This window comes from Struthio camelus, chromosome 22 (genome assembly GCF_040807025.1).
Source record: "Struthio camelus isolate bStrCam1 chromosome 22, bStrCam1.hap1, whole genome shotgun sequence".
Classification (NCBI taxonomy): Eukaryota; Metazoa; Chordata; class Aves; order Struthioniformes; family Struthionidae; genus Struthio; species Struthio camelus.
This window is the reverse complement of record NC_090963.1, coordinates 5,661,255-5,688,535: the sequence shown is the minus strand read 5'-3', so window position 1 is coordinate 5,688,535 and position 27,281 is coordinate 5,661,255. Positions and strand designations below refer to the sequence as shown.

The following is a 27,281-nucleotide window of genomic DNA, read 5'->3' as shown; positions in this document are numbered from 1 at the left end:
GTATCACGGCATGGCTCTCCTGAGCTGCCTCTTGGCACAAGCTTTCTGTAGTATAACGCATGCAAGGTCCACAAGCTTCATCCACAAGACTCCACAAAGCATCCCCCAATGGGGCCAGGAACGACTGCTGCTGCATCACCATCTCCATCCCCAGCAAGGCAAGGGCACACACGCCAAGGCCACACGGCCATGCCTCTTCTCACCACCCGGCCTCCCTGGCTCCTCAGCTCTGCAGCCCTCCTGAACCCTTTCTCCCTCCTCCTGTTGCCCAACTTACCTAGAGTGTTCACAGTGACCACCTCACTGAAGGAGCTGGTGCCCAGCTTGTTTTGAGCCAAGACACTGAACTGGTACGCAGTCTCCGGTTCTAAGGTATCCACCAGTAGCCAACTGGAACCAGCTGGTACAGGAAGAGACAGCCAGTCATGGGGTCCAAACTGTGCTCTCTTCATCCTGCCAAGAGAGATGGGAACATCTTCTCAAGGAAGGTACCTTTGACAGCGAGGACAGAGTCAAAGTTAACTTCTCAAGCAATAATGGAGCTTTCCTGAGAGATGGTTTGATTTCATACCAGCAATGCGCATGGACATGGTGCTGATGCTCACCACCCAACAGCTGGCACCATGACTGGCTCAGGGGAGGCGCAAACAAGGACTGCTGGGCAGGGAGCAAGTTCCCCCAGCTCCGCTCTGCGCCAGGCGGCCGTGTTTCGACTCCCACGCCAGTGCCAACAGGCCAGCTCTAAGGGCTATTTCTGTCAGACCCCAAAGACTAAAGTGCAACTTTGCTTATTTTTACTCCTGCACAGGTGACAGCGGAAGCAGGAGATGAAACCTCTTCTCGATTGTTCCTCAGCAGTAGAATCAAGATCCCGAGTCAGAGTCAAATTTTCCCTTAACTGTATCCATGCATATGCAATCCCACAGGAGACAGTTAACTGAATCACTGTTTTAGCCGTATTTGCAAAAGCCAGGGGGGTCCCCATGAAGCCAACTGTGCAACTCCAGGTTTGAGCTAGTCTACGGTCAAACTCCCCACAGCCCCACTCGAAGGCGGTCGCAGCGAGCGCAGGATGCAGAAAAGGAGGGGCAGCCTTCAGCAAGGGCCCAACCCGCAAACCCAGGGTGAACACAGTGCTTGGAGACACCCCACTGCCATCCCAGCACGCACGACTGCGCATCTGCTTCCTCACGTCGTAACCGCACAGGGACCAGCACCGTGGGGAGACACCCCCAGGTCTCAAGGCAGTTTCATTGCAAACATCCATCAACTCCCCGCTCGTATTAGACACATATACTCCAGGGGTTCTCAGCCCTCAGCTACGATTTTCAGTGGCGTTAACACAGGATTTTGGAAGAAGTACTGCAGAAGGTTTATTCTGCATAGATACGGCTGCATATCTAGAGCCACAAGTACACTTCCAGGTGCATCCACCACGTAGGAAGTACGAGATGGAGAAGAGACAAATAATGCCGCTGTTACGGGAGCAAAAGGTGAGGCAGTAAAAGCAGCAGCAAGCTATGAAAACAAGCAAGTCGGAACCGAGCCATGCACGTGCAGAGTGGCTTGACCAAACCGGACCAAACCGAGCCGTGGAGATGGCTGCGGGCAGGAAGGCCTTCGCATTCAACACGGCTCCCGGCTAGGACTACAGCTCCCAGGATCCTCCGCCGCCGCGGCGGTCGCGTCGAGGGCGCCGCAGACGCTGCTGCCCAAGCGCGTTGCCTGGTGGCATTAACCCCGCCGCCTTCGCAGCCCCGTCTCCCGACCGCTGCCGAGGGCTGGCTCGGGCTCGGTAAGGCAGCTACGTGATGGGAACAGCCGCGGGGGAACTATGACGCTGCGGGGAGCGGATAAACGCAACGCTTGTCACCATCGCGCGCGTGACGCAGCTCTTCCCCAAGGAGAGCGCTCACACGCCGGAGGGATGCTCCTGGGATCTGCTCCCCAGGGTTCGCTCGCCCTGGGAACGGGACTTGCTTTGCAGCACCGCCACCAACCGGAGAAGCACGCGGACGCTACGGGAGCTGAAAAAAACGTTCTGACTGAGCATCCTATAACCCCAGCAGGGAGGAAAACACATGACCTTCAGCTGGCCAGATTTCCAGGCAGCGCTAGATGAAGTCGAAAGAGCTCAGGCTGGCAGGGGCAAGAGGACACCAGCCGAACAGACAGCAGCTCTGCTGCTACGTTGCGCGCTCCAGGGCACCCAGCACCATGTCCCTCCCGGCCTCCCTATTGCCCTGCCCGGTCTCCCAGGATAGCCAATCCTACAGACCGGTACGAGCCCTCGGGGCTCATGTCCTACAGTCAGGACAAGGTGGGACTCACCTTCCTTCTCCCAGATCCCCACAACACCCCGAAAATTTCCTATCGCCAGGCTGACAAACACCTCCCTCCCCATCCTCCCCCCACCGCCGCTGGCTGGCCTCTCGTTCTCGGAGGCATTTGGCAAAGATTGGAGGGGAAGGAAGGAGACCCTGACCGCGGGGGGGGCACAGAGAGCAAGGCAGAGCAGCAGCAGCTGACTTCTCCTTCCAAAGTGAGACACGTCTCAACAGCAAGGAGCCTTAATCCCTCCTTCCCAAGGATGCGTTCGTGGGAGGCAGCTCTGCACTGCTCTGTCTGCTCCCTTCTTCACTCAGGGCTCCCTCTCTCCTTCGTTTTGCTCTTCTGCTCCCTCAATTTCTTCTTTCTATCTCCTGTCCTTTGTCTCCCGACACAATTATCCAGCCCCCACTCCGCGAGCGCCGAGCCTGGCCTCGGCCTGAAGCAGAGCAGAATTCATTATGGGCAGCATGCATCCAATCTCCGCTCTATCAGCGGGCTCCAGCTGGGCAAATTAAAGACCGGAAGGAAAGAAAGAGAGCAAGAAGAAAGCCTGAAGTGAGGGAGGACGAGAAAGCCTGAGAAAGGAAAGTCGCCATCCCCTTCGCGTTTCAAAGGATGGCTTTTCCAAAGAGAAGGAGAGCGATGGCGAGCGCAGAGCCCAGAGAAAATCCCAGACTTGCTGCAGCAACGTTTCAGCCCTCCCCGACGTGCCGTTTGCTTTGGAGGCGTACTCAGGGGCAAGCCGCCGTGACAGCAAAGGGACGAAAGCCTCACGAGTCTCAGGCCCAGACCGCCAGCTTCACAGCGGCTGGTCGTAAGCTCCAGGAGGTTTAACAACCTCCAGGGAGCCACAGAGCAGGAAGGCATCGTTTCTACTTAGTCACGCTTCTTCAGGAGGCACTTTACAGACCGCGTTTTCCACCCTCTCCTTGGCTGCTAAGCTTCATAAACAGTTTATCTTCAAATTAGATGCCAGAGGCAAAGCTACGCGAATGCAAAGCACCTCCCTTGCGCAAAAAGCAGCCTAAGATTTGCTGGGGCAGACAGATGTAGTGGTTAGCACCGGAGGGGGAGGCAACCTGGCAGACCTGCGCAGCACCAACGCATGCAGGGCCCGGAGGCTGCCGCGCGCGCTCGCAGGGCCGCCTCGGGCCGCCTCCCCGGCGCCCCGAGAGCAGCGGTCGGCGGGAACGCAGCGAGGCGGCCCGCCGGCAGCTCATCGGGGGAAGAGGAGCCGCAGAAAGCAGCTCGTGGCTGCCTCCAGCCCGCCCCGCTCCGAGGCGACGGGGCTCAACCCCGCGGGGCCGTTCGCGGGGGTCGAAGTCCCGCGGCATCAACGGCGCTAATCCGCCGAGCCGGGCAACGCTGCCCTCGCCTCCTCCCACCGCCCACTGCTAGGAGCTCAGGTTGAACAGGAAGGAAAAGAAGCAGAGAGCAAAGCATGCCGGGATGACTCACAGAGGGCCGTACCAAACTGAGAAAGTCTGCTCGTATCCGCCGTCGTAGCCGGGCTCCCAGGACACGTTGGCAGAGGTCATGGCAGCCACAACATGCACGCCGGTCGGGGCATGAGGGCTTGTGCCTGCGGGAGAGAGCGCGGTTGGAGGCGAGAGCGGCGGGGACGCGAGGGCCACGCTCCGCACGGCTGCCCGAGGCGAGGACGCGACTCCCGGGGCCAGCGCAGCCCAGGCCGCCGCAGCAGGCTTGCTCCCAGCTGGGATGCAAAGCGATTCCTCTTCCACGAAGGGAATTAAAAAAAAAAAAAAAAATCTTTCCCATCGGGAACTGCTGCTAGCAACGTCAATCGGACGAGCCGCGTCCGCCCGCTCACGCCTCCGTGACCGGGTCATCTCGGCTCTGCCCGAGACCCCACCGGAGACGGGCTACGCGGAGGGATGCTAGCCAAAGGGGAAACCCCCGCGGCACGCCTGCCTCCCCTCCAAGGGGGGCCCCTGGAGAGGAACGGGTTTTACACCACCTGCGATACCACCGGGCTGGAAAGTAAAGCAGAGCTGCGAGGCTGGAAGCGAGCTCTGCCCCTCGCACGCTTCCGCAGGGCAGAGCCGCGCTGGGCCGGCGAGGAGAGGAGCCCTGCCGGGGCACGCGGCCAAAACAGAAACAAAGCAAACGTAGCGCCACCCGAGGGCGACGTTAAAGGAAAGCACGGCTCTTCACGGGAAGCACCCCCGATCCGTGCCTCTCCGACACCCCATTCTGGGGCGAAACCACCCAGGAGCGCGCGCGCGCGCCTCCCGACGCAGGAGCGAGCCCCGAGCGCCGCGGCCGCCCCTACCTACGACTGTAAGATGAGTGCTGGCAGTAATGCTTGCGACGACGTTGGTGGCGACGCACTCCCACTCGCCGTGGTCGTCCTTGCCGAGGGAGCGGATCTGCAGGGTGCCGCCGGGCAGCGTGTTGTGCTTGCTCCTGCTGGGCTTCCCTACCTTGGGCGGGGAGCGGGGAGAGCAGGGCGACACAGAAAAACACGACTCAGAAGCACGTCGCCAGGCAGGGGAAGGCGCTAGTGCTCGGTCTAGGCTATCCGCAAGGCCTAACGGACCCCACCAGCCGCTAGCAAAGGCTCTAGTCTCCCCAGGCACCGCAAGGCAGCAGGTTTCCCCGTCTTCAGTAAGACCTGACGAGGTATCGCAAGACACATGCAGAACGCAGGCTGACGTTCACAACTCAAGAATGAGCAAAAAAACCTCCCGCTACGCTCACAGGGACACCAAGCCCCTCGAAAGGGTTCGGACCCGGCTCCTTCAGCATCCAAAGCTGAAACTGCCTCCGCTGCAGGGGAACGCAAAACCCCCCCTACCCGCACCTCCTTTTGGGGCAGCAGGAAAGCAAGCAGCGGTCTCTGGTGCCAGCCGCTAGAGGGAAATACTATCAAACGCACAGCACCGATGCTCGACGTCGGTCTCCTTCCCGGTCCCCGGCACGGGCTGCCCCCAGCAAACCCTCTCCCAGGCCGGGCAGGCCCCAGGGGAGGCCCCCGAGCACCCATCCGACTGCGCTCAGCCTCAGCCAGCGCCCGAGCAGAGGTGGGCAGGAGCACGCCACAGGCTGTGGCAGCCAGGACCCAGAGAGGACCCGGGAGAACGGCGTGCGGAAAGGTGCCTGGAGAGCTCGCAAGCCGAGCGGAAAGATGGCTCGTGTGGCAGCTCGTGTGTATGCCCGCTCTCTGAAGCTGCACCGATCCCTCTGCGCTCCGAGTCCTTTCTCTGCTCTTCACGCATGAATTGCCGCTGACCGGCTCCCGGAGCGCCTGCAAACAGCTCGCTCCTCTTACTGGAGGAGCAGGGGAATTAACGGGTGGGGGGGTTATCGGTGCCAAAGTCTCCAAGAGACAGGTCAGCTTTCCCAGGGCTGAGGGGTAGCAAGAGAGCTTTGCTCTTTTCCTGGGAAACTCAGCTTAGCCCAAGCCAGCCCTGCCTGAAATCACCAGGGAGGATAAGCCCAGGAGTCATTACAAGGGAAAGAGGGCCAGAAGGCACAGGAGAGGTTGAAAAGAAACCTAAACGAGAAGAAAAACTGTCAGAAGGGGACAGGAAAAAAATAACATGGACAAAAAGACTGAAACGTTAATAAGTTTTAGGTAGGTCACTCGCAACCTGTGCAAGCTGCAGCCTGCATGACGCTGCTAGGAAACGCAGCTAGCGGACACATCACGCACCGCACGGACCAAGGACGGTGCGCGCTCGGCCCAGTGCCCCGGCGTCCCGCAGGGGATGCCCGCGCTGCCCACCCGCGCCACGGCAGCTGTCCCTCAGGAGCCTCTCTCCCCTCTATCTCAGGGGCCCATGCAGCGCAGCACTGGGGAAATCCCAGTTCTGCTAAGCAGGGGGTCTGGGACCCTCCATCTCCAGGCCCCTACGAGAGGGGTGAAAGGGGTGGGAGGCTTGGAGAGAAAAGCCAGAGATGGAGGCCAAGGAGGTCCCCAAGCATGGTGCCTTTCATACCAGAGCAATGAAGACTGGAAGCCAAGGGAGGACCGGGGACAGCTAGGGGAAGATGGGAAAGCCCAGGACAGGAGGCCACTGCCCAGGGAGGCACCACTGCACCAACACTGCTGGTGGACACCAGCTGGAGCAGGGCAGAGCTCTCAGGGGCCAACCCCCAGCCCCAGGCCACGAGGCTGGCAAAGCAGCAACGCTTTGCATGGGAACAGCCCCCGAGCTGCAGTCACCACCCCACCCCAGGCCTTGGCCAGCTCAGCCTTAAGGTTCAAGCACAACGCTGGGTGTCAGACCCCAAGGGTGCTGCAGCCGAGGGGCTCAGGATCAGGTTATTCCCCAGCTGACACAGGTCACGCCAGACCCTACCCTACTCTGCAAAAAGGAGGAGCATGAAACTTTTTTCCAGTCCAGCATTAAGCACGATTCACAAGTGTTAACATCAGCTTCTTCCCAGGGTCTTCGAACTCATGGGGCAGCAAACAGCGACCGAGCAGCACCACCCTTCCAGAAACGTGGCTAAGACCCACCGCGGCGACCCTCAGACGTCGCTGGCCGGCACGTCCTCTCCCGCTGCGGGCACGCGACACCGACGCACAGAGCGGTCCGTGCCGCGAGGACGACCGCGTCCTGCCGGCCACAGGGGAGCAGGAGGGCCGGGAAGATGAGGAGGGTGTCCTGCAGGGGAGGAAGAGGAACGGGGCCGGGGTGGGGGGGGGCGGGGGGCAGCGCTCGGCTTTGCGGAGGCTGCTGCGACCGTTTCGTGGTATTAAGTACGCTTTTTTTGTTGCTGTTGTTTTTTTAGGTTTTGTCATCGCCACAAGCCGGGCTTCCCCCACCCACCTGCGGGACAGGATGGCAGTGGCTCAGCCCAAAGCGAAGCAGCTGTACCTGCAGTTTGCTCTTACCGGGACAGAGTGTGGCTTCTCTGTCTGCAATATTCATCAAAAGCCAAAGGCACTGCAGATTTGTCTGGCAGGCCGGGTACCTTTCTCCAGGCGATGATAGGAAAGGGGTCTCCCGCAGCAGCACAAGGAATCAACAGCTCCCTCCCTGCCTCCTGTCTGTACTCCCAGCCTGGTAGCACCGTGAAATAGGGGGGGTCCTGCAGCCAAGGGAAAAGGCAAGGAGCGTCAGCCCACGCCGCACGCCAGCGCCCCTCGCTCCTGGCTCGGCGGCTCCCACCTCGAGTAACCCGTGCCGTGGGCGAGCCGGTTCCCCCAGCCCAAAACGCGCCCCTTGCGAGACAACTAAATCGTCGGCTTGGGTAAAGGGCAGGTGTTGTAGGACAGCATGCATTACCGGAGCTTTACGTCACACCAAACCATACGCTCTGGAGGGGAAGTTTTCTGGGAAGAGCCGCTCGGCTAGGGCTTATTTAAATTTTGAGGAGGTAAACAGGAAAAAACCACCCACATCGCATCAGACAGCAAGGTGATTTAATCAAATCCACAAACGTTTTAGCAGATGCGTGTGAGGTTTACAAAGCTTTATCATGTGAATCTCAGCAATAAAACATTAATCACCGCCGCTCGCGAGCGTGTGTCTTTTTGTTCGGGGAACAAAGGCAGCAGCTCCTGCCCAACAGCGCTGATCACCATCACCCCCGCGGCGGGCAGCCCCGTGTGCCTCGAGCCAAGCATTCCCCCGAAAGCCCAGCCTGAGCCTCCAGAGCTTAAATCACACAGTTACCCACATCCTCCACTAACCCAAGCCCAGGTCAGCAAGGCTAAACATTTTGTTAGCCAAAAAGCGCTGCGGGGGATGCGAGTGGCATTTCCTCAAACTCGCCCTGGCCCAGTATTGAAGCCTTGGGCTCACCGGCACGAATGCCCAAGGCAGGACATACCCCCCTGCCTGGTCTGGGTAGGGTTTCGTAAGCTCGCTCCTACAGCCCTTAACCGTTGCCTGCAGGTGCACTTCTTCCAAAGGAAGCTCTTTACCCCCCGCCCAAACCACAGCTTCTTCACAGCAAGCCCTGCAAGGCAGCTTAGCCTGGCTGACCCCCTCCAGCCCCACTGCAAACCCAGCTGCCAGGAGCAGACCGCCTGCTCGGCCGACCGTTTTCGGCAGGCCTATACAGCATTCAGAGGTGCGACTGCAGCACAGGTAGGCTTTCCCACACTTGCTCTAGCGCAGCTAAAAATAGCACCAAGGATGCAGCAGCAGAGGCTTGAGCGCCAGCCAGCAGCAGAGACGGCGGCAGGCTCGCCCAGCCCGCGCTGCGCCGCACCGCCGCTGCTCCGCGGCATTTTGAGCTGCTCTAGAGTCCGGTCAGAAAGGGTTTTGCCTGTCCATGCGGCGAGCACACCTCCGAGCGCAGCACAGACCCAGCTTCGCGCTCGAGCTCCTGCTGTTCCCTTTGCAAGGGGGCTCGAGGTCCTGCGTTTGTCTTTCTCAGCACAGATAAGAGAGACAAGGCTCACAGGGAAAGGCAACAGGTTTTTATTGAGCTGAGTCACGGAGGTGGAAAAAACGGACAAGTTCTGGGGCACATAAGCCCTTCTTCATAAGCACTTGGAGAAACAAAGTAAAATCTCAAATTCTCCACGAAATTAGAAAATTAAGTAAGTGGCATGAAAAAAAATTAACCATTGACAGTACTGTACTGAATAGGAAGCCAGAACTAGCGACATGCACATATTAAAACTCACGTTTAATAAAAACCCTAACTACAAAGTAAGCTGCTTTGGCGGCTGCAGAGCAAGGATTTTACCAGGAACATTACCTTCAGTACCAGTCGGGCAGGGGGAGACTGGCCCATCGTACCCAGGGCGTTATAAGGCACACAGGTGTAAGTGCCGAGAGCGTCTTCGGTTGCCTCCTCTATTCGGATTGACCCATCTTCCAGCAGGTTCCAGCCAGCATACTACAGCGGTAAGAGAAACCGAGTTGACATGCATCCAGCACACACAACAGTTCATTTTTCTTTCAGACAACCTCAACATCCTAGGCCCAAGCACATCTCTGGGAGGTGCCCAAATCCTTTCCAAGTGTCAAGTTCAATTCCCAACGTCCAACCCGTCTCCAAGTCAGCTCAGCTGCGTAAAGAGGTGAAAGAGCAGGCACAACCAAGCTGTCCAAATGCAGACCTCGTGCAGCAAGGAAGTCTCCATCTCAGCTCTGCGTCTAGACTCCTTTTCTAGTTAAGGAGGAGAAATAGGTACACCTAGGCTGTGATTCATCCCACCCAGAGGTAAATGTCTCAGCTGAAAGGGAAAACTGCTTCCTGGAAGCAATTCTCTTCCCATTGACTGCAAGAGCCGCCTAGGAGACTAGACCTCAATACAGACATCAACGCTGAAGAGGTCTAAAATTAGGCGAGACAAATCCCACCCACGGAGTCTGCACCGAGCGCGACATCTGCCAAGCTCGGCATCAGCCTCGCGCAGGGGACAAGCTCGAGCAAACGCCCCGCAGCCACGTCAGCGGGGAAGGCAAGAGCAGGAGACGCGGCGCCTGCCACGAGGGTGGAGCAGAGCCCTCGTCCACCCCACTCCTCCCCGTGGGGCTCGGAGACTTCCCAGGAAGGATTTTTTTTCCCTGCATCCAAGGGGATTTCGGGCACTCAGCTTGAGTCACCTCACTCACTCCCACATGTAAGGGCCCGGACACCTCCCTGTGCCACCGTTCACCCTGCTGCGACCTTCCTCCACGTATATGGTCAGGCTTCTTTGAGTAGCCCAGAAGATTTCAACAGAGTCTGCTATATTCCAGGTAAAATGCATGCCTAAAGCCCCTAAACCTTTTTATGAAAGGTCTCGTGTGCTGCATACCCCACTCCTGTTTCCTAAAAATCCAAGAGCTCTGCAAAGAGCGAGCCACGTGTCGAGACCTTCCAAGGCAAGGCTCGGCTCCTGCTCTGCTACATCCCTGCCAGAGGGAAAAGCAGCGCAGCTGGTGCCCCACCAGCCCCAGGGAGAGGTCAAGGACTAGCAGCCCCACCAACACAGAAGCCCTCTGAGCCCGGTGGGCCAGCAGCACCAAGGATACAACCCCATTACTCCACGCGAGAGGCTACAGCCACTGGAGACCAGAAACCGGCAGCAGCAACAGGTTTAAACTTTAAAGATCTAAAGTTTTCATTAACAAAAAATTCTAAATAGTGAGTATTTGCTTTAAATATTTAACATCTAATATCCTTGCTCAGACTATTAAATCATGATTGTAGGAAGATGAAGACTTTAAGAGGGTCTTTTAACCATTAGCTGCTCCTGGAAAAAAAAAAAAGAGGGCCACCAAAAAGGTTACTTTATAGGGAAGCAGGCATCAGGTTTGGGAGATGCAGACAGTGTCTGCAGGAGCCCCGGGCTCCACTAAAGAATCTAAATTAACTCAGTTCAAAGCTGCATTAGCACAAGCAGGGTCATCACGCCCACCTTTTTTTTTCCTCTCCTGATGGGAAGGCTGGATCTGCAGAGTTCAAGTGGTGCTCAGCAAGACTGGCAGAGGCAGGGGAGCGCGCGCGCAGTATCAACCCCTCCGGGCAGTGCAAACACCTCCTTTCCCAAGAGGGCCATGTAGTCTTTTCCCCCCAGGGGCTTCTTTACCTTTTCGACTCGCAGGGGACGTCCGTCTTTGTTCCACTTGACCAGAGTGACCGGCGGCTCTGCCTCAACCGGACAGCGGATGTATCCGTGTATCCCGATGGGAATATAAATGACGGGGGGCATATTCACCACGCGGGCAGGATCTGGGAGAGCAGCACCAAGTTACCACTGGGCAGGAGCCCTAGCCTCCTCCTCCCCGCAACATCGAAGCACGTGCTCTTGGCACACCTCACCCGGGGTTGAGAGGGTTCAGCGCCACTTTTGTAACGAGTTCAAAATCCAAACACTATCCTGGCTCCTAAAGGCCATTATCTTCAGGCTTCCTACACGCTCCAGATCCACTGTAAGACCTGGCACTTCTGGGAGGCTTTAATCCTACCCAGCGTGCTCCCGCCCAGGGCTCATTAAAAGCTGCATTTAGAAAGAGGTGCTAAGAACGTGTGCTCCCACATCCACAGCGACTTGCCCCCCCTCCTGCAAGAGCCCAGCTCTGCTCCTTCGCACGTGGCCACAGGGGCCTGCAAGCTGCGACCCTTCTGTCGAAGGGGCAACGAGCCTGGCGAGAGCCGACCGCCAGCACGGGCTGCAGGGTCTGACATCCCAGGCGGAGGAAGTGAGGTGAAACCCAAAGATGGGAAACCCACCCATGGGCCCTTCACCTTATTTTCGCACGCTAGAGGGAAAAGACTGCAGGGAAAGCCTGAAAGAAGGCAGGGTCTACCCCTTTCTTAACAATAAGGCATCGATTCCACTCTCTGCTTGTAGCAGAAGCAACTTAAATGCAATAACAGCGAGCAACTAAAAATCATTCTAATACCAAGAGTCTTAAAACATACCCACGGCAGCACGCGAGAACCGACGCGGGACCTGCAGTCAGGCTGCCTCGCACTGTTTACCTCCTCTGTTTGTACTCACGCCCCATGCCTAATCGAGGCTGGGTTGCGTTGCAAATCAGCCACCTCCACCCTTACAAAGGGGATGCAAAAAGCTTCAAATATGTATCTAACCTCCCTAAGTTTCGCCGCCCACACAGTAAGATGTCTAGCAATCCTCCAGTCTAGAACTTGTCATTAACAGCACTTCTAAGAGCTTTTTAATTAAGTGTGAGTGGGTTGGAGGGAATCTAGACTTTCTTTAATAAGAAGCTTTTTTAAAAAAAAGTTACTTGTAATGAGAAGAGTGAGTATTTCTACAATCTTGTCTAGACACCAACAGCACTAGGCTACGAGAAAATCCAAGCGGGGTTTATGCTACATTAAGGACGCAAATCACCAGTTTGCAGCGGGTGAAGCAATCCTGCGCTGGCGCAAAACCACAAAGCTCAGGGGAGAGGTGAATCCCGGGTCCATCCTCTGGAAGGGATGGATGCGGCACAGCGTGGCTGGGGGTAGAACCTGGGGCGTGAGAAAAGTTTCGTTCCATGATTAATAGGAACGCAGAAAAGTCAATGAGAAAATTAATTATGATCTTCCCAGCGTAAGAGGGGGTTTAGATCCGCCATGCGCCTTCCTCCCAGCTCCGACTTGACCAAAGCCTGACTGGGGAGAGCAGGACATCTTCCTTCCAAAGCATCAGCCCCAGTAAAGGTTTCCCTACGGGAAGCAAGTTTACGGGCGCAGAAAGCCAAGCATGCCTTGCGGCTTTAACAAAGACTAGCGGGGCCCGTCTGAAAAGCAGATTGCCCCAACCCCATTACTCCTGCCATCTAGAGCTATTCTTAACAGCCACGAGCATTGGCAAGAGGTCCTGGATTAGCAGCAGGGCACATTTAACAGTCTGGGACTACGTGCTTTCCGGGGAGCTGAGAGCAGCCCAGCTGCATGCGTTAACAGTGCCGGATCAGGCATCTTCCCCAGCACCCCTTCTGCTGCCCATCATCGCGCTCCTAAGGAAAGCCACAGACTTGGGAGCCCTTCTCGTAGCGACTCCCTGCTGACGGGGGGTTTTTCGTTAACGCACGTTTACCAGTGGCGGGTCTGCGCTTGCAAGCTGTAAGGTCTCCAAAAAAGAATTTCAAGCCCAGTTTGCTCAAGCCTATCTCTCATTATAAAATAAAAATGCTACAATGTTTCATAGCAGAGCAACATCGCAATTGCAAAACGTAGCAATTTAGACCATTACTGTTGAATGCTCTAGGACGTTCAGGGCACACTACATATTAAAGCACAGGGAGCCTGAAAGAACAAGTGTGGGAAGAAATACTCCATTTAGAGTCTGTTCTCCTTGATTTGTTTAGATCAGTTACTGCCCAAAAACATTACGTGTAAAGCTATAAATGCACAGAGAACCACGCCACAGGAACTGGCTTCAATAACAAATACTGACAAATCTAAGCAGGTATGTGATACTAAGAGCCCTGATCTGGTATTTCCATGCCCAGCAAGAGGCAGCTGATGAGGAAAGCCTGCTGTGAGCATCCGCTGCCACCGGTGGGCAGCTCACACGCTCAGCCTGGAGAGCTCTATCAGCAAGAGCAAGATGCTCACCTAATCACGTTAAGAGGAGAGCAACCACTTCCATCAAAGGTGAAGACTGACAGCAGTCAAGCTGCACTATCCGTGACAACATGACGTGCCCAGTCATTCAGGCCACGCAGGTTGCCAAGCGCGTATAGGACGCTCTCACCCTTTTGCCCTAGCGTACGTGAAGGGACAAAGCCCAAGGGGCTCTTTGCATGAGATTTGGAGAACTCCTCCTCCTGGCAGCTGGTGAGATCCCCCTGGCTGTAGGGCACAGCTGGACCTAACCACGTGCCCCGGGGCACCCAGAAGGGAAGAGCACCCCGCAGCCTGCAGTAAGCACCCAGGCCAGGAGGGGACGTCCCCCCAGATACCTGCTGTGCACTGCAGGGAGCCACCATCTCAGAGGCACCCCGCCAGGCGCCAACAGTCCCAGGTCCTCAGCGCATCGACCGCCTGACGCGACAGGCCGAACGCTGGGTGCCATTGCATCAAGCGGAAAAATTAACCCAGAAACACTGCCAAGCCTCCCATCTCTCAGCAGACCCAATATCCAGTGTGATTTGATGCCTATCCCAAGGCTGCCGCTGCATCAGCCTGAACCTCCCGGTCTCCCTGCACGTCATACTGGGCTGGCAGTACGATTATCCGACCCGGGTGCCTCCCGCTGCGCATGACGGTCCATCAGGAGCCCGTGCCTCCAGTCTCGGCCCTACTGTCTCCACTCACACTGCACTGTCAGGTAGGCAGAGGCTGATGGCGAGCGGCCGAGGCTGTTGCTGGGGATACAGGTATATTTTCCAGCATCCTCTGGTTTGACCCGGAAAATGATCAGCGTCCCATCGATCAGGATCCGGACCCTCAGCTTCAGGTCACTGTGAAAGAGGAGGGAATGAGAAAAGAAAGGGAAGAAGGTGGAGGGAGAAAAACGGAGATGCAAAAGTACAATTCCTACCCCATCTGCAGCAGGGAGCGAGGGCTGCCCCGTGCGATTTGGGACCAGACAAGGACACATGATCCCGCTTGGGCTGAGAGGCACCTCAAGGAGGAGGAAGCAGCCAGCGCTGGGAGGCAGCAGGCTCAGCACCCAGCAGGATCGACCCAGGCGGGCCAGCCCTGAACTTACTTCTTGAAGTAGACGTTCTCCTCCTCCCAGTACCACAGGTAGGTGAGGTTGCCGGGGTACGCCTCGGCCTGGCAGGTGAACAGCGCATCCTGGGAGATGTTGACAGTGATGTTCTCCGGAGGGGAAACGATGAAGGGCGGTCCTGGGGGCGGACAGCAAAGTCACCTCCGCCGCTACGAGGGGAGCCGCGAGCTCCAGGCAGCCTCCCGGCGAGGGGCACGTCCTCGCTCGCACCCTCGGCCGCTCAGGTCACGGCCTTGCTGCTCCCTCCAGCTTACGGACGGAGCCCACCGAGGACCCCGTGGGAGGGAGGGATTACGGGGAGCCAGGGCGGTCCTCGAGGAGCACAGCAGCCCTTTCCTTCGCAGCGGGTGAAGCTCTTATTCCCCCCCCTTCCACTCCTGCAGGCTACGGGAGGGAGCCCTGCATCTATAACCACCAGCTCTGCCTCGTCTCCCAGGGCGGACGGCTAACACGTTTCTTAACCCGGAGCACGCGTCCGGGACTGCACAGCCTGCGGGATACATCCCGGGGACAGCAGCACGCCGCTGGGCCGGAGGGGCCAACCAGCAAGCGTTCGCAGCTCACCTCCTCGACGGAGGGCAGAGCACTAGCACAGGACACCCCGCGCGCCTCTCTGCTGGTAGACGTTGACCTAATTAGAGACTTGTTTAATGAAAGAGGGAACCAAGCCCCAAGGAGCAGGAGAGCCGCCGTGTGTCGCTGCTATCTGACAAGGCGCTTGGTGACGGTCTCAATCTTTCCTCCGCTTCCCAAACAAAACCGAGGCGCAATCAGAGCCCGGCTGTTAATCGGCACAGCTGCTTAATCAACATGACAGCCCATCCGCCGGGGTGCCCCAATTAAGTGGATTTCTGTCCTATAAACAGGAGGCAGAGCCATCGGGCACCAGATGTAAGCCACGCTGCCCTCGCAGAGCCCGCAGCGCTGGCAGGTCCCCGCAGGGCAACGTCACGGCCGCGGCGCTCGCCATCCGGGCCCGGCCACCGGGAGGGAGACCTTCTCAAAGGAGCAGTGCTGACGGCCCCCCCCCACGCACCGGCACCCAGCTAGGCACTAATTGGGCTAGAAGAAGGTTTCCCAGCGTTGCAACGAGGAGCAGAGCCTGCAGTGGCGGGGACCACGAGCCCAGGCAGAGAGGGGCTGCTGCAGCCTGCCAGGAGCACCAGGGGCCCCGGGGAAAGGCAGGCTCGCCCCGGGCCGCGGCGGCCGGGCGAGGACGGGGACAAGAGCTCCCCGGACACGCCGCGGGTGTTTGGGGTGGTGGCTCGGGACTGCCCGGAGCCCAGCCCTGCCTCCGCTGCAGGAGGCGGCAGCAGCAGCCTTAATCCCGCTCTCCTCCGGGTGGTCAGATGAGCTGGCAGCCTCTAACGTCATTTGAACGTCTGGGGTTTGGGCTTTATTTCCTTGTTTATTTATTGATGGTGCTTTGAAGAGAAGGCTGCGAGGCGGCGGTGCGCCGCGCGGGGCTGCCCCGCTCGCTCGCCTGGGCTCACCCTCGCCCTGCTGTTCGCTCGCAGCTGCGATGCTTCTCGTGACACTTCTTACAGCGGTCCAGCCCCACAAACGCCATCCCCAGCACGTCCGCCCGGCACGGAGCGCGTCAGGGCGCTGCCAGGGGCTTTCAGCTTTAGAGGAAGCAGTTTAACAGTGAACGAGCGTTAAAAGCACCACCCCGGTTAAAACAAGTAATACCTAGCAATCTCTTGGGTACCGCCTTGTCAGTCAGCCTCAAAATACCCAGCAATTTGCAAGCAACAGCACCCTGCTCTATCAGCTGTATTTGCGCCCAGCCTCCTGCAAGGCCGGCCCAGCCGCCACAAGCTCTGCCTGCGCTCAGCAGGGGCCGGCGAGCCCGTTCCCCGCCGACCACGAGAGCGGGAGACGGACTAGGAGGGACGTCCCCGGCGGCACGGGCCGGGGCGATGGATGCTCGCGGGACCCGCGCAGCCGCAGCGCCTTCCCGAAGGGACCGCCAAGACGCCGGGCAAGAGCAGGAGGGGCTCCCGCTGGGAAAAATTACCTTGAACGAGCAAGCGCGTGGTGTGAACAGCCTCCCCCTGGATGCTGTACGCCCGGCAGGTGTAGGCACCTCTGTCTTCCCGACTGACCGAGAGCACCGTCAGGCTCCCGTCGCTCACCTGCGGAGGAGAGCGGCAGAGGCTGGAGCGCACGGGGACCGGCACAAGGGCCCCCTCGCCGCGGGTGCTCCCCGGCGTCACGTTCAAAACCCGCGGCCACCGGGACGCGCACGCTGCCTCCCGGCTTCCCCCGAGGGCTGGGAGCAGCCGACGGTAGAGAGCTGCGGTTGCTTTCAGAGGCAGACGAGAAATGGGTTTTCCCCGTTCTGCAAGGCTTCGATATTAATAAACCAACACACACGTTTCCGTTCAACGCCAAGGGAGGAAAAAAAAAAGGAAAAAGGGGAAAAAAAAGCCTTCGCAATGTATTCGTCTCCCGCAGAAGCGACTGACGCACACCAGACTCCAAACAGCTCCGCTCCTGCCAAACGCTTCCCAACCACCAGCATCTCGCAAGGAGCGGGAAGCCCTGCTGGAGGCTCCCCTACCGGCTCTGCCCCGCCGCCCCGGGGAAGGGCGAGCGGCGCCGCGCGCCCCGCAGCCCCATCGTCCCGGCCGCGCGGCACGGCTGGCAGCGGAGGGGCCGGGGGGCCCAGGCGGCAGGACGCGGGACCGTCGCCCCCGGGGGTACCCTCTCCCCCGCGGAGAGCGGGCGCCTTGCTCCCCAGCCAGCCTCCCTCCCCTGCGCTGCTCAGTCTGCCTCATCCTTCTATTTCAATTAGTGACAAATGATTCCTAATTACTCTCATTAGTGCCTGCGCTGATTCCAATGCCTGATTTACCAATTACGGGCTCGGGTGGTATCTGCGCCTGGGAGCCGCGGAGATGGCAGAAGGGTCCTTCGGGGCGAAAGCCCTCCCTGCCCAAACCTCCTCGCTCTCCCCAGCACCCGGGCTCTGCCGCGGGCCGTCAGAGCCGCGGCACGGCCACCGCGTCCCCACGCGCGTCACCTCCCCAGGGACCCGGCACGGCCCGCGGCTCCAGGCGCGCCGGCAGCACCCCTGCCGCCACCGTCCCCGCGGCTCCCGCCAAGGCGCGGGGCAGCAGCGCAGCCCCGGGCTGACGGCCACGCTGCGCCCGCCCCGGCCCTTACCTGGTACTTGCCGTCGGTCCCCAGCAGCTCGCCCTCTCTGAGCCAGCTGACGATGGGCTTGGGGTTCCCAAACGCCATGCAGGTCAAGGTGACGCTGCTGCCTTCCTTGGCCTCGACGTACTGCGGCGGCGTTTCCGTGAACGTGGGGGGAGCTGCAGAGGGGACACGGGCATCGGTGTGACCCGGGAGACCCTCCGCGCCTCCCCCCAGCAGCCCAGCAAGGACGGGCAGCCGCTCAGCCCCCGGGACCGAAAACGGCCTTCGCCCAGGAGAGTGCAATCACAGCGGCCGTGGCAGGGGCCGGCCCCAGGCAGGTACTGAGGCTGAGCCAAAAACCCACTTGGGCCCCTTCTGCCCCCCGATGAAATAGCAACTGTCCCGGGCTGCCCCACGCCGCCCGGCAGAGCGTCGCTCCCCACCTCGGCCGGATAGGTTCGGGGGGCTCGAGCCCTCCGGCGCACCCCTGGGTGCCTGCACCATGCAAGCGGTGCCCCCGGCCGCCCCGCGGGGAGGGAAGCGCCGTCCTCCCCCCCATCCCGAAGCCGTAACCCGCCCCCCCCCGGCTCCGGGGCACTGTGCAGCTTTTCCCCGTTGTATCTTAACTCGCTATTGTCAAAACAGAAGAAAACACCGCAGTGCAGATCGAAAGACTCCTTCCTGATTAAAGAGGCTGGCAGGATCGCAGCCCGCCCCTAATTACCAGCAGTTGTTAAAGCCCACTTTCGAGGAAGACAGGTTAGCAATTTAATCTGCTCAGGGAAAAAAAAGAATTATATTTTGTTTCTCCCAAAATGATTTTTATTTTCCCCTAAGAAAATTAAGCGTTCTAATGCGCTCGGGGAAAGCCAAAGCCCTCCCCCTGAAAGCAATTCCAGGAGCCTCGAGGATTACGGTTATTATTTTGTTATTAAGTCCCTGTGTGCTCAGCGCTGTATAAAACTGCAAAAAGGACACGTTCTGCCAAAGGAGCCAGGTCCAAGAGCCCCCAGAGCGCCGCGGGCAGAGCCGGGCCGTCCGGGGACCGCCGGGGGTCCGCAGGGGAGCTGCTAAATCAAAGCCAGCCCTGGGCATCCCGCAACCCGGCGCCGGAGGACGTGCACGCGCCGGCTAGCGCGGCGCCTCGCACCTCTTGCGGGGGGACAGGAGGGAGCGAGGAGCGACCGGTGCGGCGCCGCTCCCAAAGCTCCCGCTCGCTCCCTGAGCTCCGTCACGCAGCTCTAGGCCGTGCCGCGGTGCAAACGTCCCCCCTCCGAAGGGGGAACGGTCAGCCCTCGCGCCGCCTCCCCAGCCACAGCGCAGGGGCACGGCCCCACCGCTGCTCCTCCTGCGCTAACAATAAGGACGCTTCCTGATGCGGAAAACGGGAAATCACTGATTAGCTTAATACGCAGCGTTAATAAAATGAAAAAGCAATTGAAGCAAATCTGAACTTCAGAATAAAGACTTGATTTTCTGATCTGTTTGTTGGAAGAGGAGGTTCATCTCCAGCCCCGTTTCTTGACGCTTTTCCTTTAAACAAGCTTCACATAACTAAACGACGTCATTCCGAATAAAAGCGTGTTTTCTCCCTCTCTTTCAAGGTGCAGAGAGGATCTGCGCCCAGCATCAATCCGAGATTCAAGAGAAACGCAGGGCAGAGCCGGCACCGCGCGCAGGTCTGCAGCAAGGCGCCGGCCACGGCCGCTGGCCGCGCTTTGGGGAACGGCGCTCCCGGGAACCCCCCCGGCTCCCCCGGGAACCCCCCGGCTCCCCCTGCCCCAAGACACCTCCAGCAAGCGCTCCTCACCCCGGCGAAGAGCCAGCGCACGGGCGACGGGACAGACCCATCCTGCTGCCCAAAGCAGCAGCTTAAAGCTCGGAAAGAAGTTGGGACGGACCCAGGTTGGTCCCAGGCTAACCGGGACGGCTTCTAGCTGTCCTCGGTATCTGTCGTAACCTGAAAGCCACACGCAAGACCGGGCGCCGCAGCCCAGGAGCGACAGCAGCAGAGCCGAAACCGAGGGGAAAGCTCGATTTAGGCCATTTCACGCAAGCTGTCGCGGTGGGCCGAGCCGGCGAGGAAAAGCGGGCCGGGCACTCACCGTTGACGGTGAGGTGCACCCAGCTGCCGTTGTGGAAGGTGTCGTACTGCTGGTCCAGCATGAGCACTTTGCACTCGTACCAGCCCTGGTCCTCGGAGCGCACTTGCTCAATGCGCAGCGACGCCTTGTCGTGGAGGCTGGCCCGGCCTGCCGAGAGAGCGCCGCCCCGTCAGCCCCAGCGGGGCCTCCACCCGTTCGGGACCGCGCGTCCCCGCCGTCCCACCCCCCCAAACCCGGGACTGTTCGAGCATCACCCGGCCCGCCAGCCGCGAGCCCTTGCACAGGGCGAACCAGCGAGCTGCCGCAGCAAGGTAACGCACCTCGAGCGGCGTCCGCTCGCCGCGACGGCGGCCTTCTGCTCGCGCGCGCCGGCTGGCTCCGGCTCAGCCTTCAAGCGGACGTGGCCCAGAGCCCTCTGCCCGGCCTGGGAGCCTCCCAAAAGCAGGTCAGCAACCTTGCTGGCAGCACCCCTCGGCTGCCCCCCGGGCTGAAGCCGCGCGCAGCCGGAGGAACCAGACTGGCAGCAAGACAGCCAAACCCTCCGCCCCGGACTCCACCTCGGCGCAGGAGCGACACAGCTTCAGCACTGCTCACGCGTGAGCTGAGTTTGCTGGGTCTCAGACCAGGCTCTGGGGGCACGTGCTTATACCCTACCCACCTGAGCATCCCCCCAGCCAGCAACTTCAGCAGAAGGGCAAGGGCTTGTAAGGTAACAGAGAAACCAGCCCTGAGCCCATCTCAGCCCTCAGAGTTGCCACCAGAAGCCACGGGCCACGTGGGGAAGGTGGCATGTTGGAGAGCAGCCACAAGGGCTCTGCACCTCCAGGAGGCACCTTACACCTCCGCCTGGCACGCGTCCCTGGCTCCAGCACCGAGGAGGAGGGGAAGGAGCCCTCGCAGGAGGCAGAGCATCACCCCAAGGCTCACAGCTGCTCCTGCGAGCAGCGGCAGCAGCCGCCGCCACTGCCACCACGCATCACCCTTGGTTTCTCTGCCTCGGTTGCTCCCGTCCCACACAGCCCAGCTGGCTTCCTAGTGCTGCTGCTTAATTAAAACCAACTGGGTGGAAAGAATGCAATGAGAGGCAGAGCGAGCGCAATTTCCTACGGAGGAGCAGATTGAGCAGAGCCTCGCGCCGAGCGGCGAGGAGGCCGCCGCCGCCACGGCCGGCTCCCGAGAGCCGCGCGGGGCAGCCAGGGGTCGGCGCCCCCGCTCCGCACTGACCTGCATACTCTGGGTCCACATGGGGAGGGTAAAACCCAAACTTGATGAAGATGGGGATGGGGACGCCGAACTTGAACCACTCCACGACATAGGGAGGGGGCTGCCCCGTGAGCGGGTGGATGACGTCGCATCCCAGGATCACGCTCTCGCCAGCGCGAGCGGTCACAAACTCGGGTTCCTCCCTTGAGCCGTGGGCACCTGCAAAGGCAGAAAGGAGAAAACGGTGCCCGTCAGGCAGGTCGTGGCAGAGGCTCCTGTCACCGTCCCTCACTCACGCAGGGAAACACCAGGCCAGACCTCTGCATCTGCAGCAGCCCGAGAGCCAGGAGCACCTGGAAAGCCAAAATGCCAACCCTCGGCGCACCAAGGGGAGATGATGCCTGCTCCCAGACAGCCTGTCGCGCAGAGCCTTTGATGGAGCCGGCCGCCCGGCCCTGCCGGCGTCCCCAGCCGCCCGGCCCTGCCGCCTCCATCCAGGGTGGTGCCTCAGACGAGCACCCAGCATCCGCAGGGCAACCCCACCCCAAAACCACGGGGAGGTCCGACAGCCCCGCAGGTGGAGGACCCTTCCCCAGCGCGCTGCTCTCCAGCTGCCTCTCGTCCGCTCGCAGCAGAGGTGCATGCAGGTAGCTCAGCCTTGCTCCCAACCCAGCAACGTCCTCAGGGCCATCTCGCCCCCCGGGCGCGGGAAAAGGCTATTGGGCTCGTGCCCCGTGTCCTGCCTTGAGATAGCCCTCCCCGAAAGCAGCCGCTCCGAGGGGGACCGGGCGCCCCAGCAGCGAGCGCCAAGCAATCGAGGGGTCCACAGCCAGGGCATCCCTGTGGGAACCTGCCGACCCCCCCGCGCCGCCCCTCGCCTCCCTCCCGCCTTTCGCCCCCTGCAGAAAAGGGGCTCCCCGCTTCGGACAGGGCAAAGCCCTGAGCAAGCACAAACCACCGACATGCCCGGCAGCCGGAGCGGGGGGGAAAAACCTGGGCTGAGCCAGCACCACCCAGGCAACGGGGAGGGCTGCAGAGCCCACTGCAACGGAAAGCACCGGGGCGGCATTGCAGGAGGACCCCCGGCGCAGCACGGCCCCGGGGTACCAGGGCTCCCGCCGCGCAGGATGCTGCGCTGACGCCCTTCCCCGCGGCACGGCCGAGCGCTGAGCCAGCCCCTTTTCCCCATTGCAGCTCCTAGGAAAGGGGCCGGGGGGGCTGGAGAAACCCACGTGCCGGCCCCCTCCCCGTGCCAGGAACACGCCCCACGGGGCTGCACCCCACGGCAAAACCCCGGGAAGGCCCTTCTCCGAGAGGCAGCGGCGCAGCAGGGCTGGCAGCTCGCCCGGGGCTGATGGGGGGGGGTTTCCAGAGCTGCGGGCCCACGGTTTAGCCCCGCTGAGCCCGTCTCCTCCAGCCAAGCGAGGAAGGGGACCCCCCCCCACCACCACCACCACAAGCGGCGCAGGGGGATGCTCGGGGAGGGATGTTCGGGGAAGCACGTTCCCGCTCCCCCGCTCCGCTCCTCGGGGCTGCCGGTGATTGGCGGGGAGTGACATCACCGCTTCCCCGCCGCGGCAGCCCACCGTCACCGGCTATTTTTGGCTCCGGCACAAGCGCGGGCTGGCAAGAGGCCCGCTCCGTGCCACCCGGCGGGCTCACCGCCGCAGCGCCCGCGCCGGAGGGGCGGCCGGCCAGCCGGAGCGCCAAGGCGCGGAGGAGACGTGAGCCGCCGGCGAGGAGGGAGCGCACGCGGGGCAGGCAGCTCGGACACCCGCGACTCCTCTCCTCCCCGCCAGCTCTGCCCCGCGGGGCACAGGGGCCACCCGCGCCCCAGGGTCCCTCTCCGAGCATGCCGCTGCCCAGCGGCCCTGCGCACGGGGGCTGCCCAGCACCCCTGGTCTGCGCCGGGGCCGAGCCGGGGCGGCCTGCAGCCCATGCAAGGGGTCGGGCGCCGCAGCGGGCATCGCGAGGCCGGAGCAGCCTTCGGCCTCGGGCAGCCTCCGAGCTCACCGGAGGGCAAGCGGCCAGCTCCGGCGCCAGCTCCCCCTTCCCTGCCCGCCGTCCCTCTCCGCTTGCGGCTGTCACGTGCAGCTCAAGAGCATCCAAGGACAAGCTCTTCCCCAGCTCGCCGGGTGCGAGCGCCCGCCGAGCCCCGGCCGGCACCATCGCCCGAGGCGCCGCTGAGGCCAGCCCTCCGCCGCCCGGGGCCGTCAGCAGCTCCCGCTCGCCCGCGGTCACGTTGCATTTCGAGGCCCTTCTTCGCAAGCCCCGCTGACAGGAAGGAAGTGGGTAATTTAATCTCCGCCGGGGCCTTTAATGGCTTCTCAGCACAAAAGGGGAGAAAATAAAATAAAGGGCAGGCGCAGCTCCTCGCTGCCTGGCGGGGAAGGGGCGGCTTGCTGCAGCGCATCGCCCTGGCGCCTGCCCCTCCAGCCGTCCTGCCCGAGCGGGGAGAGAGCCCGTTCAACGCCCTCAGCCCACCGCCACCTCTTCGAGACCAGGAGGCGACGGTGGCTTCCAGGTCCTACACGCCAAACGGAGCTCAGGGCACGCAGGGCAGCGCGGGCGAAGCTGGAGAAGCGCGCCGCTCGGACAGGGATTTGCCGTGAGCTGCCCCTTGCCACGTGCCCAGATGCCACGGGACCCGCTCATCCGGCCCAAGGGACTCCCCGCTCCTGGCCAACGCCGGGGTTCAACTCCTGAACTAGCTGGAGGGGAGCACGGCCGCGAACCCAGCGAGCGCGCCGAGACGCTAGCAGAAGGAGAAGTGAAAAACAGGGACAGAAGGGATGGTGGAGAAGGGGGAGAGCGAGGAACCGAGCAAGAGCCCGAACGAGCAGACCCAAAGGAGAGGGACGCGCCGGGCTTTCGTGCTAGGTCACCCAAGAGCGACAGGCAAGTCCATCTGAACGCCTGGGCCCTGCCTGCTCGGGTCGCACCCAGAGACGCGCAAACAGGCCTGGAAAGGGCCAAAACGTCCTCCCTGCTCCCTGGAAAGAGGGGGAAGAGCCCAACGCACCTCAGCAGGCCCCAAGAGGAGGGAGCCCGCAGCTTACCCGTGCCCCGACCCACGCCTGGCCACGGCCTCTGGACTGGAAGCGCAACAACGCGGGCAGAGGAAAATAGGTCAGTTCTCGGCAGCTTGCAGCGCCGGTGTCTAATCAAAAGGCCGGTGGGTAATTGCACGCCTGGCTAAGCTTCACGCCGCCACGAGCGAGGCTGAGTGACGGCCGCTGCAGCTAACGAGCGCCCGGCTCGTGCGGGGAGCAGGGCGCTCTGCCCAGCCGCCGGCCGGCCCCCTCCCCTCGTCAGGGGAGACCTTCGGGTACCAAGCTCCGCTGCCTGCGCATCCATGGCTTCCACCCAAAACCAAGGTCCCAGCCCAGCGACCTCCCCTTTCCGGGGCCACCAGCAGGCTGGAGATGTCCGGGGAGAAGCCAAGCAGAGGGAGGAAAGATGAAGGAAGTTCACTTTATCTTCAAGAAGAGTCACAAACCGGCCCTTACGCGCAGGCACACGCAAACACCTAAGCGTCCTCGTGTCCTCCACTTTCCCGAAGGGAAACGAGACAGGGCTCAGCGACGTGCCAGTGCTGGGACAGCCCAGGTGGGAAGGAACAGAGCTACGTTTTACAGGCACCATGGGGTCTGCAAAACAGGCACGATGCCCCTTCCTGACCCACACATGCTGCACGTACTAGGAGATACCTACTGCCAGCTCCCAACCCTGCCACATTCAAGCTTATTCCTTAAAGTCCCAGCTCCTGAAAGCATAGAAATAATGAGAACTGTAGCTTCCAATTAAAAAAAAAAGTTTCACACCCTTACATTTGTGGAGAAATGCTTGAAAACAACCCACAGATGCCAGAAGAAACAGAGCGCAAACAAAGTGTATTTTTAAACTCGCTTGATTTTCCAGCCAAGTTCGGGGGGTTTCAGGAGTGAACCCGTGGTTTTGGAATAAGGTCAGCAACGGAGAGAAACACAGCACGGATTTGAACCCACAATCTCACAAAACCCAAAGCTCCCAAAACTGGGGACACCTTGCAGGGAGAGGGGAAAAACACAACAACTAATCAACAGGCTCTGTCACCAAATTGGATCCAGGAAAAATAAGAGTATATTGTGTGCCAGGAGGCAAGAATACAAGATGTGGAGGTGGAGTTGAACGCATCCCAAAGGGAAGAGGGAAGACTGCCATCACGTAAAGACAGTGCCATCGCGAGGCTCCCCCGAACGGCTGAAGATGACTGCACCAAGGCTGGGAAGACCCTCGCTAAGCTCCGGCTTGCCATTCCTCCTGCGCCAACAGGAGGGAAGCGAGGACATAACTAGGCAGCACACAAGAGCCGGCTGAAGCACAGGAGCTACCAAGACGGGAGGATATCTCCAACAAGGAGGAGGCGCTCACTGGAGCGGGATGTTTCCTACGGGACAGATGCCACGTGAGCCTGCCGAGAAGGACGCGGCCATGGCAAAGCAAGTTTCCAAATGCACGAACGCCTTGCCCCAGTTTATAGCAGGAATAAACACTGGCCTTGGGGCATTTGGACGATTGCGAGGAGGACCTGGAAACTCTGCCCTGTCCAACCTTACAGAGGGGGACGGTGCTTTTCGCAAGGGGCGAGGGAACAAAAGCTCAAGGTTGAGGGGGGAGCTGAGCCTCGACTCCCACGACCTGGAGCCGAGAAGGAAAGGACGCTCTGCCCGCCGATGCCCGTGCGAGAGCGGGGTCGCTCCAAGGACAACGCGAGGCCGAAGAGCTCTGGGGCAGCGGGAGACCCTCGGGCCGCGCCGCCTGCGAGGCGGCCGCGCAGCGCCGCTGCGGCCAGTGCGCCCTCCCCACGCCGCCGCCAACCCCGGCGGCGGCTCCGGAGGAGGTTTCCCGAGCGCGCCGCAGCCACCACGCCACGGGCAGCCAGCGCCGGCACGGGAGTCGGGCAAGGTCGCGAGGACGCCGAGGCACCAGGACGGGCGCAGGAGGCCCTTCACCAGCAGCAGTTCGTTAGCTAACGGGTGAGCGCAGCAGCTTGGTGGGGAGAAGGTAGAAACCACGCGGTGGAAAGCTGCGATGAGCTGCTCGCTCGGCGAAGAAGCCACCGAGAACGCGGGGCCTGTTGTGCAAGCTGTCTCCCACCCCACCGCGCGCCGCGACCCCAGCTTAAAAGCAGCAGCTGGGTTTTCAGCGCCGTTCCTGCATTTGAAACCTGATTTTCCAGATGGGTTGACTGCGACGCGCGTAGGTCAAGCGACTTGCCTCAAGGTCACGCGGCGAGAGGCGGTGGAAGGAGCGGGATTAGCTGGAGGGGACAAGCTTAGTGGTCTGCACAGTGGGGTGGCCACCACCCGAGTGCCAAGCTGGCAAGTGCAAGCCCACCATGACCCCCCCCCACCTTCATGGGCACGGGGTGGCAAAGGATGTCCTGCAAGGGGGACGATGCTGTCCCCCTGCCCCAGGCAGGCACTGCTGCGCTGGGTATGGTGCAGCAAACCCTGCTGGAGCAGGACGGTGCCCTTGGCCCTCCGACACCCCCGGCTCATGCCGCAGCTCAGCGTGTTAGCACAGGCGGGCACGGAGATGGAGCAAACCAGGAGGAGCCCTGCCCAGGGCAAGGCAGGTCTAGCTGGGGAGCAATCACAGCTGGGGGATGGGAGAGCACAAGCAGCATCCAGCGAGCATCTCCAGGGAGCCATCTCCCAGCAACCGGCAGCTACCTGCGCGCCACCGCCTGCCCACCGGCCCCCTCCCACGGCGGAGCGGCCGTAGCAGGACACGGAGCACTATCCGCCCTCGGGGGAGACCTGCTACTGCATCTGGCGCCCGGAAAGCAGGGCTCACACGGGGGCACCGCGGCAGCTCCCGGCCTCGCACCGCTCACCAGGTACCCCGAGACCTGCTCGGCAGACGGGGTCGGGCACAGGGAGTGCACATGGGCAGACCCAGGAGAGGAGGCACGCGCAGAGCGCAACCGGAGCCGTAGCACGCCGGTAAGCGCATGCAGCCGGCGCGCGTTGCCCTAGCCTACCGAGCAGCGCGTGCAAACCCAGGCCTTGCTGACACCTGCTCAAACCCCGGCGCTTTTACAACCCTCCAACTAATAAGTCTGATGCAAACACTCTGCATGTTGACAGCCGAGATGCCCGCCAGCAGCTCCTGAATCATGCTGTTCCTGGCTCAGGCAATCCTCCCACCAACGCCAGCTTCCACAATGTGAAGCAGGAGCAATGAAGTTATTTTTCATTAGTGCTCTCAAGGCCAGCTGATCTCTAGGAGACCCAAGCTCAGGAGACATAGGAAGGAAAAGGGAAAGATGCTGATGAGCATAGGAAGGGACTGGAATAACCCATCTCCAGGGCCTCTTTTCCACCCTCAAGCCA

At 60.8% G+C, this 27,281-nt stretch overlaps 1 protein-coding gene across 4 annotated transcripts in view; it reads right to left on the bottom strand.

Annotated features, from left to right (window-relative positions):
* IGSF9B (immunoglobulin superfamily member 9B) overlaps window positions 1-27,281 on the bottom strand; it is a 53,275-nt gene that overhangs the window by 21,790 nt on the left and 4,204 nt on the right. For 3 of the 4 annotated variants that reach the window (XR_011135891.1, XM_068916671.1, XM_068916673.1), the window contains exons 2-13: window positions 20,923-21,120; window positions 19,699-19,845; window positions 17,618-17,769; window positions 16,467-16,584; window positions 14,423-14,564; window positions 14,026-14,171; window positions 10,838-10,980; window positions 9,016-9,156; window positions 7,276-7,392; window positions 4,625-4,775; window positions 3,790-3,913; window positions 278-453 (exon numbers count right to left, since the gene is read on the bottom strand). Coding sequence is in view for 3 of the 4 variants with exons in the window: in XM_068916671.1 (XP_068772772.1) it covers window positions 278-453; window positions 3,790-3,913; window positions 4,625-4,775; window positions 7,276-7,392; window positions 9,016-9,156; window positions 10,838-10,980; window positions 14,026-14,171; window positions 14,423-14,564; window positions 16,467-16,584; window positions 17,618-17,769; window positions 19,699-19,845; window positions 20,923-21,120 (1,755 nt within the window). In the remaining variant the exon portion in view is untranslated. The remainder of the gene's footprint in view (window positions 1-277; window positions 454-3,789; window positions 3,914-4,624; window positions 4,776-7,275; window positions 7,393-9,015; window positions 9,157-10,837; window positions 10,981-14,025; window positions 14,172-14,422; window positions 14,565-16,466; window positions 16,585-17,617; window positions 17,770-19,698; window positions 19,846-20,922; window positions 21,121-27,281) is intronic. The other variant, XM_068916672.1, reaches the window with a different exon arrangement.